The 12,724-nt window shown below is 64.6% G+C and overlaps 3 protein-coding genes across 3 annotated transcripts; 2 read left to right on the plus strand and 1 right to left on the minus strand.

Annotated features, from left to right (window-relative positions):
* The first annotated feature begins 60 nt into the window (after window positions 1-60).
* CHLRE_07g326350v5 (uncharacterized protein) lies at window positions 61-3,212 on the plus strand. Its single transcript, XM_043064096.1, has 9 exons — window positions 61-382; window positions 655-748; window positions 973-1,188; window positions 1,317-1,389; window positions 1,558-1,688; window positions 1,896-1,981; window positions 2,209-2,348; window positions 2,643-2,843; window positions 3,039-3,212. Exons 1-9 carry the CDS (start codon window positions 208-210, stop codon window positions 3,189-3,191), a joined length of 1,269 nt encoding a protein of 422 aa, XP_042922664.1. The 5' UTR covers window positions 61-207; the 3' UTR covers window positions 3,192-3,212.
* A 2-nt stretch (window positions 3,213-3,214) lies between these two features.
* CHLRE_07g326400v5 (uncharacterized protein) lies at window positions 3,215-6,114 on the minus strand. Its single transcript, XM_043064097.1, has 7 exons — window positions 5,960-6,114; window positions 5,619-5,879; window positions 5,371-5,436; window positions 5,058-5,141; window positions 4,775-4,849; window positions 4,271-4,356; window positions 3,215-4,089 (listed from the first exon to the last, which is right to left on the minus strand). The coding sequence occupies exons 1-7, from the start codon at window positions 6,020-6,022 to the stop codon at window positions 4,014-4,016; spliced, it is 711 nt and encodes a 236-aa protein (XP_042922665.1). The 5' UTR covers window positions 6,023-6,114; the 3' UTR covers window positions 3,215-4,013.
* Window positions 6,115-6,230: 116 nt separating this feature from the next.
* Window positions 6,231-12,722, plus strand: CHLRE_07g326450v5 (uncharacterized protein). The gene is made up of 12 exons (XM_043064098.1): window positions 6,231-6,683; window positions 7,020-7,339; window positions 7,668-7,793; window positions 8,128-8,254; window positions 8,536-8,714; window positions 9,385-9,519; window positions 9,896-10,048; window positions 10,348-10,413; window positions 10,688-10,771; window positions 11,010-11,093; window positions 11,331-11,486; window positions 11,777-12,722. Exons 1-12 carry the CDS (start codon window positions 6,302-6,304, stop codon window positions 11,855-11,857), a joined length of 1,893 nt encoding a protein of 630 aa, XP_042922666.1. The 5' UTR covers window positions 6,231-6,301; the 3' UTR covers window positions 11,858-12,722.
* The last annotated feature ends 2 nt before the right edge of the window (window positions 12,723-12,724 follow it).

The raw sequence follows: 12,724 nt of genomic DNA on the forward strand, positions 1-12,724 counted from the left end.
CTTGCACAATCCAAAACGCTCTGCAGTCTGCATGTTGGTCTGCATGCAAATTTTGCTCCTCTCAGGACAGCGCTGCTTAATTTATCATAAGGCCTTGCTGGAGGCTTTGATGTATGAAAACTTTGAATATATACTCACCTGGAGGAACTTGGCGCCTGCCGCTGGACGTTAGTGCCGTGCAGCCCGATTCGCAGCTTTCCGGCTACAATGGAGGCGGAAGAGCAGTATTTAGAAAGGGGGGAACCTGTAGACGCGGGGGTGCTGTCGGGCGAGCAAGTGGAGGTGCCCGCTGAAGGACAGCACACCGCGGCGGGTTGGTACACGGCCTTCGTATTCCCCTGCCAGCCCCAGCCCCTATACCGGGCAACGCAGGAGTATGCGAGTGAGTGTATGGGCAGACGCATTACTGCGCATGTGAAGCGCGCGCAAGGGAAAGACAGGCAGTAGCGCGGAGGCTGTCGGAGCGTTCCCCATTCAGCGGCAGTAGCTAGCCGCCGGCCTCTTGCCGGCATGGACACCGCCTGTGGTGCGAGTGCGACTCCCTGCCTCTGCAACAACACACGCAACCTGCACACATCAACATACCTGGCCTCCTCCCCTGAGGCCCATACCCGCACGCACGCACGCGCGCCCTGCTGTCCTGGCGCGCTGCAGGCAGCTCCGCCGCCTGCCCCAACACCAACTTCCTCAAGGGTCTGAAGTGGTCGCCGGACGGGGCGTGCCTGCTCACAGCCAGCGACGACAACTGGTGCGCGGCTGCACGAGCTGGGGCACACACGCACGTGCTAATGCTGACACGGGCCAGGCCCCTGGCGACAGGTCGCGATAGCGCAACCGGTTGCCATGCGCTTGTGCGCCGCGGTTAGTGATGCCCCAACTTCCGCAGCCCGCAGTCGCTGCTGCCCCGCAGTCTTCTTCCTGCCTGCTGTACCCCATGATCACGACAATCGGGCGTTGTGCGCCGTGTCGCAGGTTGCGACTGTACGACCTACCTCAGGATGTCGCCACAGCAGCCGTGCTCCAACACCCCGACACCTTGCCGCCCGAGGAGCAGGCAGAGGCGGCAGAGGCGGCGGCTGGGGCCAGCACCTCCGGCTCCTCCTGCTCAGCAGCCGGGGGCGCGGGGCCGGACAACCTGGCCCCGGCACTGCGCATGCACGCCGGGGAGACCGTGTACGACTACTGCTGGTGGGGCGACACGATAAATCCACACATGCACGATTCCTTTGCGCGGCCGTCCGCTTGTCCGCTGCTCCTATCAGCACCGCCGCACGCACCCCACCCCCGTCACGCCACTCGCGGCCGCCCCTGCACAGGTACTCGCGCATGAGCGCACTGGACCCGGTGTCGTGCTGCCTGGCCTCCACCGCCCGCGGCCACCCTATCCAGGTGCGGCACGGGCCGAACACGGGAAACGTGTGGCGTTAATGGGAGAACACAGCTGCAGACACGTGACTGCGGTCACTACCTTCCCCAGTGCCAACCTCCCGCTCCCCCCCCCCGCTGCATCACTCGGAATCGTAAATCGTGCCGCCTGCCCGCCATTATTCCCCGCAGCTGTGGGACGCATGCAGCGGCGAGCCTCGGGCCACCTACCGCGGCTACAACGACGCCGACGAGCCCACCGCCGCCTACTCCATGGCGTTCAGCCCCGATGGGGGCAGGCTGCTGGGCGGATACAACCGGAGGTAGGGGCGCGGAGGCGCGGGTGCGGGCTCATGGCTGTAGTTCCCTGCTGACCGGGGCCGAGGGGATTGTTGCGATCACATGTGGGCAAGGACGGGTGCGTGTTGTGTAGGTCTACCAGGCGTGCATCATATCGTACATCGCGTGCCTTTCAGGGCTCCGCCCCTGCCAGTCTGCCGACACCTCCATTCCGTGTTCCTGTGTTGCAGCATCTACGTGTTCGACGTCACGCGCCCGGGGCGAGACTACAAACGTATCGTGACGCACAAGCGCAAGAACCCCGAGAGCATAACGGGTGCGGTGGTGCTTGAGAGGCTGAGGAGGGGGCACTCTTGCACGGCACGACCAGCAAACGGAGCGGGAGCTCCAGCCAGCGTCCTTGACACAACCATGCCCGTTTCCAGCCCGCCCTCCGTCCGTCCCCCGAAGCATTGCGCCCTTCCGTTCACACGCTACTCCCGACACTGCACGCTGGTGAACGCCCCCTTTCGGACGCCGCTCGCCCTGCACTGTGCCGTGCAGGCATCGTGTCGTGCATGGCGTGGAGCCCCGCGGGCGACGTTTTTGCGGCCGGCACCTACACGGGCGGGCTGGGGGTGTACGACGGCCGGACCTACGAGCTGCTGCTGCTGCTGTCGGGGACCAAGGGCGGCCTGACGCAGGTGCGCGGCGTGCCCACTTGCTACCATACTTGCCGCGGGAGGAGGGCACCGATTGGCGGAAATGATGGCACATTTGTGTGTGCACGCGCCGCCCCCGTCCCGCTCAGCTGGCTGCTGTACCTGCTTGCTTCCTCCTCGCTTGCCCCCCCCCCTTGCCCTCCCGCCCTCAGCCTCTCCCTCCCCACACAATTTCCTCCCTCCCTCTCCCTCTCCCTCTCCCTCCCTCAATCCTTCCCCCTCCTCCACACACACCTCCTCTTTTCCACCCTCCTCCGCACCTCCACACCTCCGCAGCTGCTGTTCTCCGCGGACGGCAACTACCTGTACACGGGCGCGCGGCAGGACCCGCACATGCTGTGCTGGGACGTGCGCCACACCTACGCCGCGCTGTACAGCATGGAGCGGCCCACGGCCCACACCAACCAGCGCGTGCAGTTCGACATCGAGCCGGCGGGGCGGCACCTGCTCACGGGCGGCTGCGACGGCGCCGTGCTGGTGGGTGGCTGGGTGGGTGGGTGGGTGCGTGTGGCAGGATTGTCGCAAGGGGCGCCGCGGGGGTCATTTCGCTGGCGGGCTCGCTGGGCGGGCCTTGTGTTTGCAAGCTCTGTGAAGCACGCAACCAGTACGCATCCCATTGCTATACCTCCTGCCACGCATGGACGCCGCGCTGCGCCCGCCGCTGTACGACAGGTGTACGACCTGTCCTCGGGCCAGCTTGTGGACCGGCGGCAGGTGGCGGCGGACACTGTCAACGGCGTGGGCTTCCACCCCACACTGGGCCTGCTGGCCACCGCCTCCGGTGAGCGTGGACACAACGTACTTGGTCATGTCCGGGCTGCATGAAGATACCGGTAGCATTCCTTGCATGCTTCCCGACGGGCATGCGTGTCAGAGCTACCGCACCCACTCAAAGCGTTGGCTGTTTGTGCTTCTTCTGTCTGCACACTAGTCACAGTAGTCAGCCCACGGCCACCCAGTCAGCCAATGCTTGCTTGATATGCCAGACAGTCATCCCCACTAAAACCGAGGCCCATCAGTTCCGCATCACCGCACTCAAACGGCGGTCGTGCGCTCACCCACACCGCACTACCTCCTGTCTTTGGTCGTAAATCCATGGGTCCACCCGCCTCTCCATCTCCTATCCCACCCCGCGCAGGGCACCGGAGGTACGGCGGGCCAGGCAACGCCGACAGCGGCAGCGACGTGGAGGAGGGGGCCGCCGCCGCCGCCGCTGCCACTACCACCAGCCATGCCAAGCCGCCGCAGCGGCCCGTCAACAGCCTTCTCATGTGGCGCATGGAGCAGCACACGCTGAGCCTCGGGCCGGCCGCGGACGCGAGCACGTGTAACAACCCCTGAGCACCAAGCGTCTATCTAACTAAGAGGCAGAAGCCCGTGACGGCGCGAGGCCCGTCATGTACGGCAGCATCGCTAGCTCGCCGAATACCCCGGAAAGAAGAGCTTCCCGCCGCACATATTTGTGTCGTCTGGCTCGTCACGCCTCGCCAGCCAAGCCTCCTCGCTCGCACGCATTGTCCCCCGCTCCGACCAGTTCGGAGGCTCATGCCCGCTCTGCTTCCTTGCTTGCAAGCCTCCCTGCTCCTCATCCTCGTCTGGCTCCCAGTCCCCCTCCCGATCCACATCCTCCCGGCCGCTGCCAGCGAGTTAGGTCTTCACCATGGCCAGCCACGCCAGGGACACGTACATGAGCATCACCGGGTACACCGCCAGCATCTTGCGCCTGTGTGTGCCAGCAGCAGCAGCAGAGGAAAAGGGGTAAGCAGGCCGGCAGCCGTTGTAAGCAAGCCGTGGCCAAGGGGGACAAAAGGCAGACAGGGCGCAGCTGCATGCACAAAAGCCACGTGGGCTTGGAAGCTGCTCTACGGTCCACGAGGCCGCCGCCGAGCGCTCGCGCGCCTCACCCTCGGGGCACGGCGTTGCCGATGAAGGGGATGGTGGCCACCGAGGCCCAAGCCAAGCAGCCCAGCGTCACAAGGCAGCGGATCCACTGCAGGTGTGGACACAGCAAGGGGCAATGGCCGGGGTGTCAGGGCTACGACATGGTTTCCAGCAGATGCACTTAAGCGCGGGCGCGGAAACAGTTGTGCCGTCTGCTGAGCGCGCGTATGCCGACAAGCTCCCCTGTCCTTCCGTGCCTCTCACGATGCCCGCACGTCACAATTGAAGCAGACCTGGCCGCCGGTGCCTTGCCCAGGAGGTTAATCGCCCCTACGTCATACAGCAACACGCAGGTGCACTACAACCCCCTGGCCCCTGCCTCCCTCTCCGCCTCTCCAAACCCCGCCCTAGCTCCTCAAATCCTTTGCTGGCCCAAGGATGTCCTAGTCCCGGCCCACAATACTCCTCAGATGTTCCGCCTCCGCTGCCTTCCCAATCCTCCGCCTCCCCACAGCCTGCCTGCTGACCTTGTTTGCGATGGAGGCGCAGATGATAGCAGCCACCACCAGCGGGAACAGGCAGTAGCCCAGCAGGCACACCGCCTGGTGAGATGAAACAACACAGGCCCCGGGGTGGGTGTTACTCGGGAGTGGTGTAAAGCGCGCGGCTGCCAAGGTCGTGTGGCTGACATACGGTAGTCAAGCGCACAGTGGCGTAGTTACAAGTTCAGTCCGGCCCTAGGACATCCCACCGCATCCCTGCGCGCACACACACATGTGTGTATGTGTTTGTGCGTGCCGGCGCCCACACCTGGAAGAACACCAGCTCTCCACCCAGCAGGATGACGTTGATGGTCAGCACGATGGCGCCAAGTGCCACCTCCGCAAACACCATCTGGGGTGGTCAGCACATGGGGGCGAGGGACAAGTCAAGGCAGGTGGTCACTGATGCGAGGCGCGTCAGCCCTTGCAACACCCGGAGCGGCGCCTGCCGCCTACCCGCCCCGTTCGCTACCGCCTACTGCCTGCACGGAAACCTAGCCTATTCCGCGCAGACCCTAGCGCTGGCCTCTGCCAGAGAAGCGCGGCTGGATCCAGAGCTGTCGCCGTCGCAGTGCTCTCACCGCAAACACGGCCGACGCGTTGGCCTCCCCGAGTGATAGCACAATAGCCAGCACCAGCATGAACACCTGCACAGGCGTGCACGGCAGCAGCGAGTCAGCTACGGAGTTGTTTTCGAGCCGGGGCCAACCTTTAGCCATCAATGCGTGGCGGCGTTGCTCCAGGCATCCTGCAAGGGGAGTGCTTGCAGGCCACATGACAAGCACATGACCCTGCCCACGAACCCAGGTCACGAACCCCCAGCACCCACCAGCGGCCCCCAGAGGTCCCAGTTGCGCAGCGCCTGCGCCTGCCCGTGGAACTTCCAGTTCACAGGTATGAGCACTGAGCGCAGGTTCCGCCCGATGGTGACGATATCGCGCCAGATGGTCTTCCATATCGACTCGTCTAGCGTGTACTCATCAGGGATCGCGGGTGGCGCTGCCGTCGCGGTCGAGGAAGCTAGGGTCGGAGGTGGCGACTGAGGCACATATTGTGACGTGCCCGGTACTTGCGGCACGTCTTGAAACAGCTGCGAGGAGCAGGGCGAGCACACGAGCTCGGTCAAGCTGGACGCTGTCGACGACTTGCCTGCAGACCTGCGTCGCGTACCTCTGGTCCTGGGGCTGCAGCCTGTGCACCATTATTCGCGTTTCCTCCTCGAAAGGGCCACATGGTGGCCTAGCGAAGTGCTAAAGCAGCTATGCGAAGCAATCCCTTCTCAGAGCGCAACACCTATTTCAGCGTAGTGTGGGGGCAAGGTATGCAGGCTACTCAACAAACACCTGTGACAGATAGCCAGGGTTAACTGCCAGCGGTAAGCTTGACGATGGGGTCGATTTCGGACCCTGGTTAGTTTTCTCTTCCTCTGTCCCTGCTTCCTACGCAAATTTCTGTTGGTTTGGAAATCAAACATATCATACAAGGAACCAACGCATACGAAACCAAGTAGAAATGGACGACCCGCTCACGCAGAGTCCCGACCCCCTAGACGAGTTAGGTGGCCTTGTAGGCGAGACGTTGAACCTATTTGATGCACCGGTCAACCCCGGCAGCGCAAGTCGTAGCCCGGCTCAAGCCCTTCCCGCCCAGCACTCGGACAGTCCTGGCTTTGCTTCAGCAGCCCTGGGAACGCGCTCTCCGGATGCAGTGGCGCAGTCGATAGACTTGGACTTGCTTGGCGCGGGGCCAGCCGGAACCTCCTCGTTGCCACGCGCAGCGACGGGGGCACCAGAGGTGGATGTTCCGCTCGTTGGCGAAGACGATGTTCAGCTAGGCTTTGGTTACGAACCCCCCTCTCAGCCAGCTCAACCATCGTTTGGTGCTGGTCCGCTTGGTGAGCGGGCTGTCGCGGGCTGCCTTTTTTGCTGCACTGCGGTCGGCCGGCACAACACCCGCCTCCGAAGCAGCTTCCAGCAGCGCCCGTTCCCCGCATCCCCGGCCCTCGAGCTCCTGCATTCTCTCACGCGCTACTTGAGGGCCCTCAACATCACCGCATGACTTCAGACACTAGGCACATTTGCTCTCACACCCGTAGCGCGCCATTTGCCTGCTGCGAAACACACTCCTTCCGCTGGGGCACCGCGCCCAGGCTCTCCGTTCCCAACCGCTTCTGCCATACCCTGCCCTGCCACTCAGTCCCCCAACACCCCCCCGACACCCCGACTCACAGGCCACATGGAGTCGCACTCAGCCGCTGCCACGCAGCCCAGCCCGCGCGACTCCTACCGCGAGCTCCAGCCCGACGACGGCCCCAGCGCCGGCGCCGGGCCCAGCACCAGCGCCGGAGGCGCCTCCACCTCAGCCGCCGGGGCCGGCGGCTCCGAGCCGCCGGCCATCCGTGTGTGGGTGCGGGATCCGGAGCGCTCTGAGGCGCCGAGCAAGCTGGGCATTCGCACCACCTACTTCACGTACCTGGTCCGCACGGAGAGCGTGCTGCAGGGCATGCGCACCGACGGCACGGAGGTCCGCCGCCGCTTCTCCGAGTTTGACGTGAGCGGGCGCCCGGGCGGCGCGGTCTGGGTCAAGGGTGGCGTGGGCACCAGCGGTGCGGGGTTTCGGCACGGGGTTGCGGTGTGCTGCAGACGAGCTGTGGGTGGTGGCTGAGGCTGTTGGTGGAGGGCCAGGTGTTGGGCTGGAGCGTGCGCGCCGCACATGCCGAGCAGCTGCCGAGGCCATCGGGCACACCTCCTACCGACCACATCAAGCACCTGCCTGCAACCCTCGCTGCTCACAAAACTGCCCCGCACCTCCATTACTGCCAGTGTCTAAGTAGCAATGCCTAAACCTCCTCCCTTCACCGCCCCATTCGCTCGCGCAGGCGCTGCACAAGCTAATCAAGGCCCACTACCGCGGCTACATCATCCCGCCGCTGCCCGAGAAGTCCTTCATCGACGCCAAGCTGGCGCACGAGGACTTCCTGCGACTGCGCCGTGCCGACCTGCAGGTGTGTGGGGGCGGGGGCCGCGAACGCCCCTGGTGTGGTACGGCTGCGGCGTGCGGCTGTGGCGGTAATAGCATGCGGGGTTGGTGTACTTGACTTGCTCATGGGCCCCAAGGTATCTGAATTGCCGCGGCCAGACAGCACAGGCTGCGTGGCGCACGCCCCACATCCCGCTTCGGCTGCCTGCATTCACTCAATCTTGCATGGATGGGCCCATTACCCGGCTGCTGAACTTCACGGACATCGGTAGCAACGCGCCTGCTATACTACTGTTGCTGGCTACGCCTCCACTTCTAAATAATCATGGATGTACGCCCTCCCTCCTCCCGCACGCCAGGCCTTCCTGCGCGGCATCGTGAGCCACCCGGCGCTGCGTGATGCCGAGGCGCTCAAGCTGTTCCTGCTGCAGCCCGGCGAGCTGCAGTACAACCCCGCATGGATCAGCATGCTGCACGGCATCGGCAGTGAGTAGGGGGGGGCAAGGGGATCCCGAGCCAATAGGGGTCCGAACTGTCAAGGAAGGGAGGTAGCGGGCATGCTGTTTGATGTTGGGCTGCCAGTGGCTTGCTGCGGACTGGTGGGGAACAAGGTCGAGAGCAGGGAGGGCGGCGGGAGAGCGTGAGGGCACACGTAAGGCCGTCTTCACAAGCAAACCGGCTACAATGACATGCTGGAGAATGTGTGGGGGTTGCGGCAGGCAGTTGAGGCTGAAGTGGCTCCTGACGAAGATCTCCCCGCGGTACAGGCACGCCGGACGGGAACGAGGGCATGGTGGGCGCGCTGGGTGTGGGCGGCGGCGGCGCGGTCGCCACAGCCAAGGCGACCGCAGGCTTCAACAGCCTGGTGGCGTGGGTGCGACACAGCGTGGGCGTGGCAGCCGGGTCGCGGCGGGAGCTGGACGAGGACGAGCAGCAGCTGCGGCACGTGAGTGTGTGTGTGGGGGGGAGGGAGCCGTAGATACCAGCCCAAACTAAAGCAAACCAAGCGAAGTTAGCGGAGCGCGGTCAGAGGCCAAATATGCAAGCGATAATACTTATGGGAAGGGGCCGAGATGTCGTGGAGAAGCATGCGAGCGGCGCGGCGACAGACGTTGCCGCCCGGGCTCGGTGGCGCGCACAACAGCACAGCACAGTCGCGCGGAGACGACACTACAAACTGCACGACTTACTTGGCGACCAGGAAAGCAGCCAGGCGGGGGGGGGGGCGTGGTGGCGGAATGGGGGGTAGGGAAGGGTTGGAGGAAAGAGTGGAAAGGCAGTCCCCGCCCTGCGCAAAGAAGAACCGGATGACAGGAATCTGGGAAAGGCGCGCGGATAGGGACGCGGGCGAAAAGAGGGGTTGACTGGGGTTGAGCATGGAGGCAAGGGTGGAGAGTGAAAGAAAAAGTAGAATAGTTGGCTGTTCGTGTAATTAGGCACGTGCCCATAACAGAATGGTGCAGCCGCCGTGCCTTTCTCCCCCCTCTCACTCCTAAGGGCCCTGCCCCTGCTCCCGGCGCTGCCCCTTACGCTGCCCTTGATCTCGGCACTTCATACTCGTAGAAGTAAACCACTCCGTCTTGCATGGGCATGGGCGGCTACCCCCCGACCTGCAGGCCAAGGAGCTGATGCGCGACCTGGAGCGGCTGCTGCAGCTGTGCTGCGAGTCGGCGCGCGTCATGTGCGGCCACATGGAGTCGCTGGCCAGCGACATGTACGAGCTGGGCAGGAACATGGGCATGCTGTCCAAGGTGGGGGGCGTGGAGGGACGGAGGGAGGGTGGAGGGAGGAGGGAGGGAGGGAGGGAGGGAGGGAGGGAGGGAGGGAGGGAGGGAGGGAGGGAGGGAGGGAGGGAGGGAAGGAGGGAAGGAGGGAGGGAGGGGCGAGCTTGGGGCGTGGGTGGGAATGGGTTAGGATGGGTGCAAGGGCGGGTGTTGAGTAAGATGTGTGAAGCACGCGGTGACGGATGCGAATCGGGAGGCAGTGGCAGAGCTGGCACGGGCTGATTGCCGGCAGCGAGCCTGCGGGCCGCACCTCTGTCCCACAGTCCGATACCGTACCCCGACTCGGTTGGCCCTGTTGGCCCTGACGCTTGCCTGGTGTCGCGCGCTGGTGTCGTTCCTGCAGTGGGAGGAGACGCTGCGCGCGCACAGCGGCACCTACACGGAGGCGGGCTACAGCGCCAGCAAGCGCGCCGCGGACTGCAAGCAGCTCAGCTACGCCACGGCGCGGCAGCACACGCTGTGGAAGAGCGCGTCGGTCAAGACGGCGGCGAGCCTGGTGCGGGGTCTGGGGCTGGGTGCTGGGGTGGGGTGGCGCGGGGAGGAGGGGAACGGAGGATGGTGGTTGTCGATTGCGGCGAAGCAGGCGAGCGGCGGGTTTATGGGAGGAGGCAAAGCGTGCCGGGCTGGCTATCAGGGCGATCAGGGCTCCAGAAGATTGCGGACTGTCGGCTCGAGTCCCTTACGAGTCCGGACACGGAACAAGAATGTGTGTCGGCTCTCGGTCCGTTGAGCACGAACGGGCGCATGCAGCATGCTTCACGCGCCCACGCCCACGTACACACGTGCCCTGTGCAGGTGGCGCTGCACGACTACTACATCATCATGCCGGAGGCGGTGGCGGCGTTGGAGGAGCGCGAGCGGGTGAGGCGCACCGAGGCCGCATCGCGGGGGAGATAGGGCTACATGCCCCCGAGCCCAATGTATAAAATTCCATGGGGGGGAGGGTACCCATCCTTCCGGCCGCAACACAGCGGTTGTATATGTACGCGCGCAGTGGCAGTATGTTTAACAGGATGTCGCACTTGTCGACAACCTTAATCTTTACGCCTCCGAGCCACTCACTCCCTCCTTCCAACTTGCAACCACCCGCCCTCTCGCCCTCTTCCTCTCGCCCTCTCCCTCTCGCCCGGTTCAGTGCCTGGACCAGATCCACGACCTGGAGGCGGAGCTGGCGGCCAAGCAGGCGGAGCTCAGCAAGAGCGGCGGGGCGGCCGGGAGGGTGAGTGGACAGGGGCCGGTGGCAGCAGGGCTGGGCGGTGTAGCGGCGGAGCAGGCGCGGTATCAGGTGGCATGGTGCCGGCGGCGCAGGAGGAGGGAGGCAGGCGGGTGTAGGGCTGTAAACGTGTGCTTGTCGGAGCGGTCCGCATGGGAGTTTTGTACCGGTGGTCGCGGCCGCTGTCCCACGCCTCCTGTCCAGGCCGCTTTAGACGTGTGCCTGTGCGGCGTTGGCGGTGCAGGGCTTGCAGGGCCGGCAGACGCAGGGCGACCGGCGCGCCTACACGCTGACCAACGCCGTGGACAAGCTGGAGGAGCAGCTCAAGGTGGGAGGGGCTTGCAGGGGGGGGGGGCGGGCTGTGTTGTGGGATTGGAGTGGAGCTGGCGGTTTGCAGCGCCCGGCAGGCACTACGGTGTGTTTGCATGTCTGCCCCGATGCGCGCGTTTGAGAAGCGCAACTCATGCTCGCGCGCCCGTCCATCCATCCAAGTCTGCGGTACACGACCGCACCCAGCGTAACGCAAAACACAACGCAACCCGACCCGGCCCGGCCCGCGGCGCAGGCGTGCCGCGACACGTACGCGCTGGTCAAGGGCCGCAACAGCGAGGAGCTGCGGCGGCTGCACCTGAGCCGCGAAGCGGACTTCCACGCCATGATGGCGCACTACAGCCGGGTGCAGGCGCAGCTCATGCAGGCGGCCGCCGACATGTGGCGCACGGTACGCAGAGGAGGGAGGGAGGGAGGGACACGCGCGCGCAAATGGGCCCTATGTGTGAGAGGGGGCGGCGGGAATCCGGAGCCCAAGCCGCGCTCGGCGTGTGTCCAGCCTTTGCCTTGCCTGTCGCCCGGCATCCGGATGCGACCCTACTGCCGGATTGCGGGACCTTGGCCCTTGTGAAGTAGCAGCCATCAACGTCGCTGGCTCTTCTTAAAGGGCCCTGCTCCTTGCCGGCTCCTCTATAAGAACCCTGCTCCTTGCCGGTCGCGCCCTGTTCGACGCTTGTGCAGACGGCGCGGCAGTTTGCGGGCGAGCCGGTGGACAGCGGCGCCCTCCCGGCGGACGGCGACTCGCCGCGCTTGGACGAGTGAGCGCTGCTGCTGCGGCGGCGGCAGCGCGTGCGTGCATATGTGCATGCTGATGTGTTGGCGTGTGTATGTGCGTGTGTGTATGTGTGCGCCAAGTGCAGGCGTCGCTTGGGGCTGGGACGGCCATGTGCCGGTGGTTTATGAGAGAGGGCTGTGGGCTTGGGCGCCTACGTGTGTGGGATGAAGGGTGGCGCTTGTTCAACGGGTGTGGGCGAGACAAGGGATGCTGGCTGGCTTGGGGTGTGCAGATGCATGGCGTGGCATGTGGCAACGTGGAACAAACTGTACAGCAGGGGCGCCCGTGTGTACAGGCCGCGCAATCGCGGCCTTTGGGGGACGGGTTGTCTGGCTAGATGATTGCTTGAGCAGACTGGGTGCATACACTGGGAATTGCGCCCTGTCCGTTTCATTGGACGGGCGCCGGGCCAGTGCGAATGTGTGGACATGGGGTGGGTGCCACTCAAGGACTGAGTCCCGGGTGTGACATGGGGGTGGATGTGAGGATCTCGGCGCGTGCATGATGGGAGCGAGCAAGCAAATCTGCGGCGCTGTGACGGCTTCACGAGTAGATGCGTTGTGATTGAGCTGCTGATACTTGGTCTATCAGCGCGTGGACCACTTCGCCTCTCAGCATCTCATACCTCCTGACACGCAAACGTGATAAATGACCTAAGCGTGACTTGTCGTCTGGCCAGGCATTCCTGTCTGAGCCACGACAACGCTATCACCCAGCCAGCACGCGCCTCTGTCATGTTGAGGCACGCCTGTCTTATGCACGGGGTCGGCGTTACTGGGTCGCCAGGGCTTGGGCCCAAGAAGGCAAGAACCCATCGTGGTATCCGGAATGCTGTAGAGGACTCCTGAGCAAGC

The sequence above is a fragment of the Chlamydomonas reinhardtii genome, chromosome 7, assembly GCF_000002595.2.
Source record: "Chlamydomonas reinhardtii strain CC-503 cw92 mt+ chromosome 7, whole genome shotgun sequence".
Lineage (NCBI taxonomy): Eukaryota > Viridiplantae > Chlorophyta > Chlorophyceae > Chlamydomonadales > Chlamydomonadaceae > Chlamydomonas > Chlamydomonas reinhardtii.

What these genes read in the sequence shown, in the direction of transcription:
- CHLRE_07g326350v5 (XM_043064096.1), top strand. Translation starts at nt 208, where the DNA reads ATGGAGGCGGAAGAGCAGTATTTAGAAAGGGGGGAACCTGTAGACGCG. An exon ending in GGCAACGCAGGAGTATGCGA is followed by an intron (nt 383 to 654) that starts GTGAGTGTATGG and finishes GGCGCGCTGCAG; the next exon opens with GCAGCTCCGCCGCCTGCCCC. An exon ending in CCAAGGGCGGCCTGACGCAG is followed by an intron (nt 2,349 to 2,642) that starts GTGCGCGGCGTG and finishes ACACCTCCGCAG; the next exon opens with CTGCTGTTCTCCGCGGACGG.
- CHLRE_07g326400v5 (XM_043064097.1), bottom strand. Translation starts at nt 6,022, where the DNA reads ATGTGGCCCTTTCGAGGAGGAAACGCGAATAATGGTGCACAGGCTGCA. An exon ending in GAGAGCTGGTGTTCTTCCAG is followed by an intron (nt 4,850 to 5,057) that starts GTGTGGGCGCCG and finishes TCATCTCACCAG; the next exon opens with GCGGTGTGCCTGCTGGGCTA. An exon ending in GCGCCTCCATCGCAAACAAG is followed by an intron (nt 4,357 to 4,774) that starts GTCAGCAGGCAG and finishes CCACACCTGCAG; the next exon opens with TGGATCCGCTGCCTTGTGAC.
- CHLRE_07g326450v5 (XM_043064098.1), top strand. Translation starts at nt 6,302, where the DNA reads ATGGACGACCCGCTCACGCAGAGTCCCGACCCCCTAGACGAGTTAGGT. An exon ending in ACATGGGCATGCTGTCCAAG is followed by an intron (nt 9,520 to 9,895) that starts GTGGGGGGCGTG and finishes TCGTTCCTGCAG; the next exon opens with TGGGAGGAGACGCTGCGCGC. An exon ending in TCAAGACGGCGGCGAGCCTG is followed by an intron (nt 10,049 to 10,347) that starts GTGCGGGGTCTG and finishes TGCCCTGTGCAG; the next exon opens with GTGGCGCTGCACGACTACTA.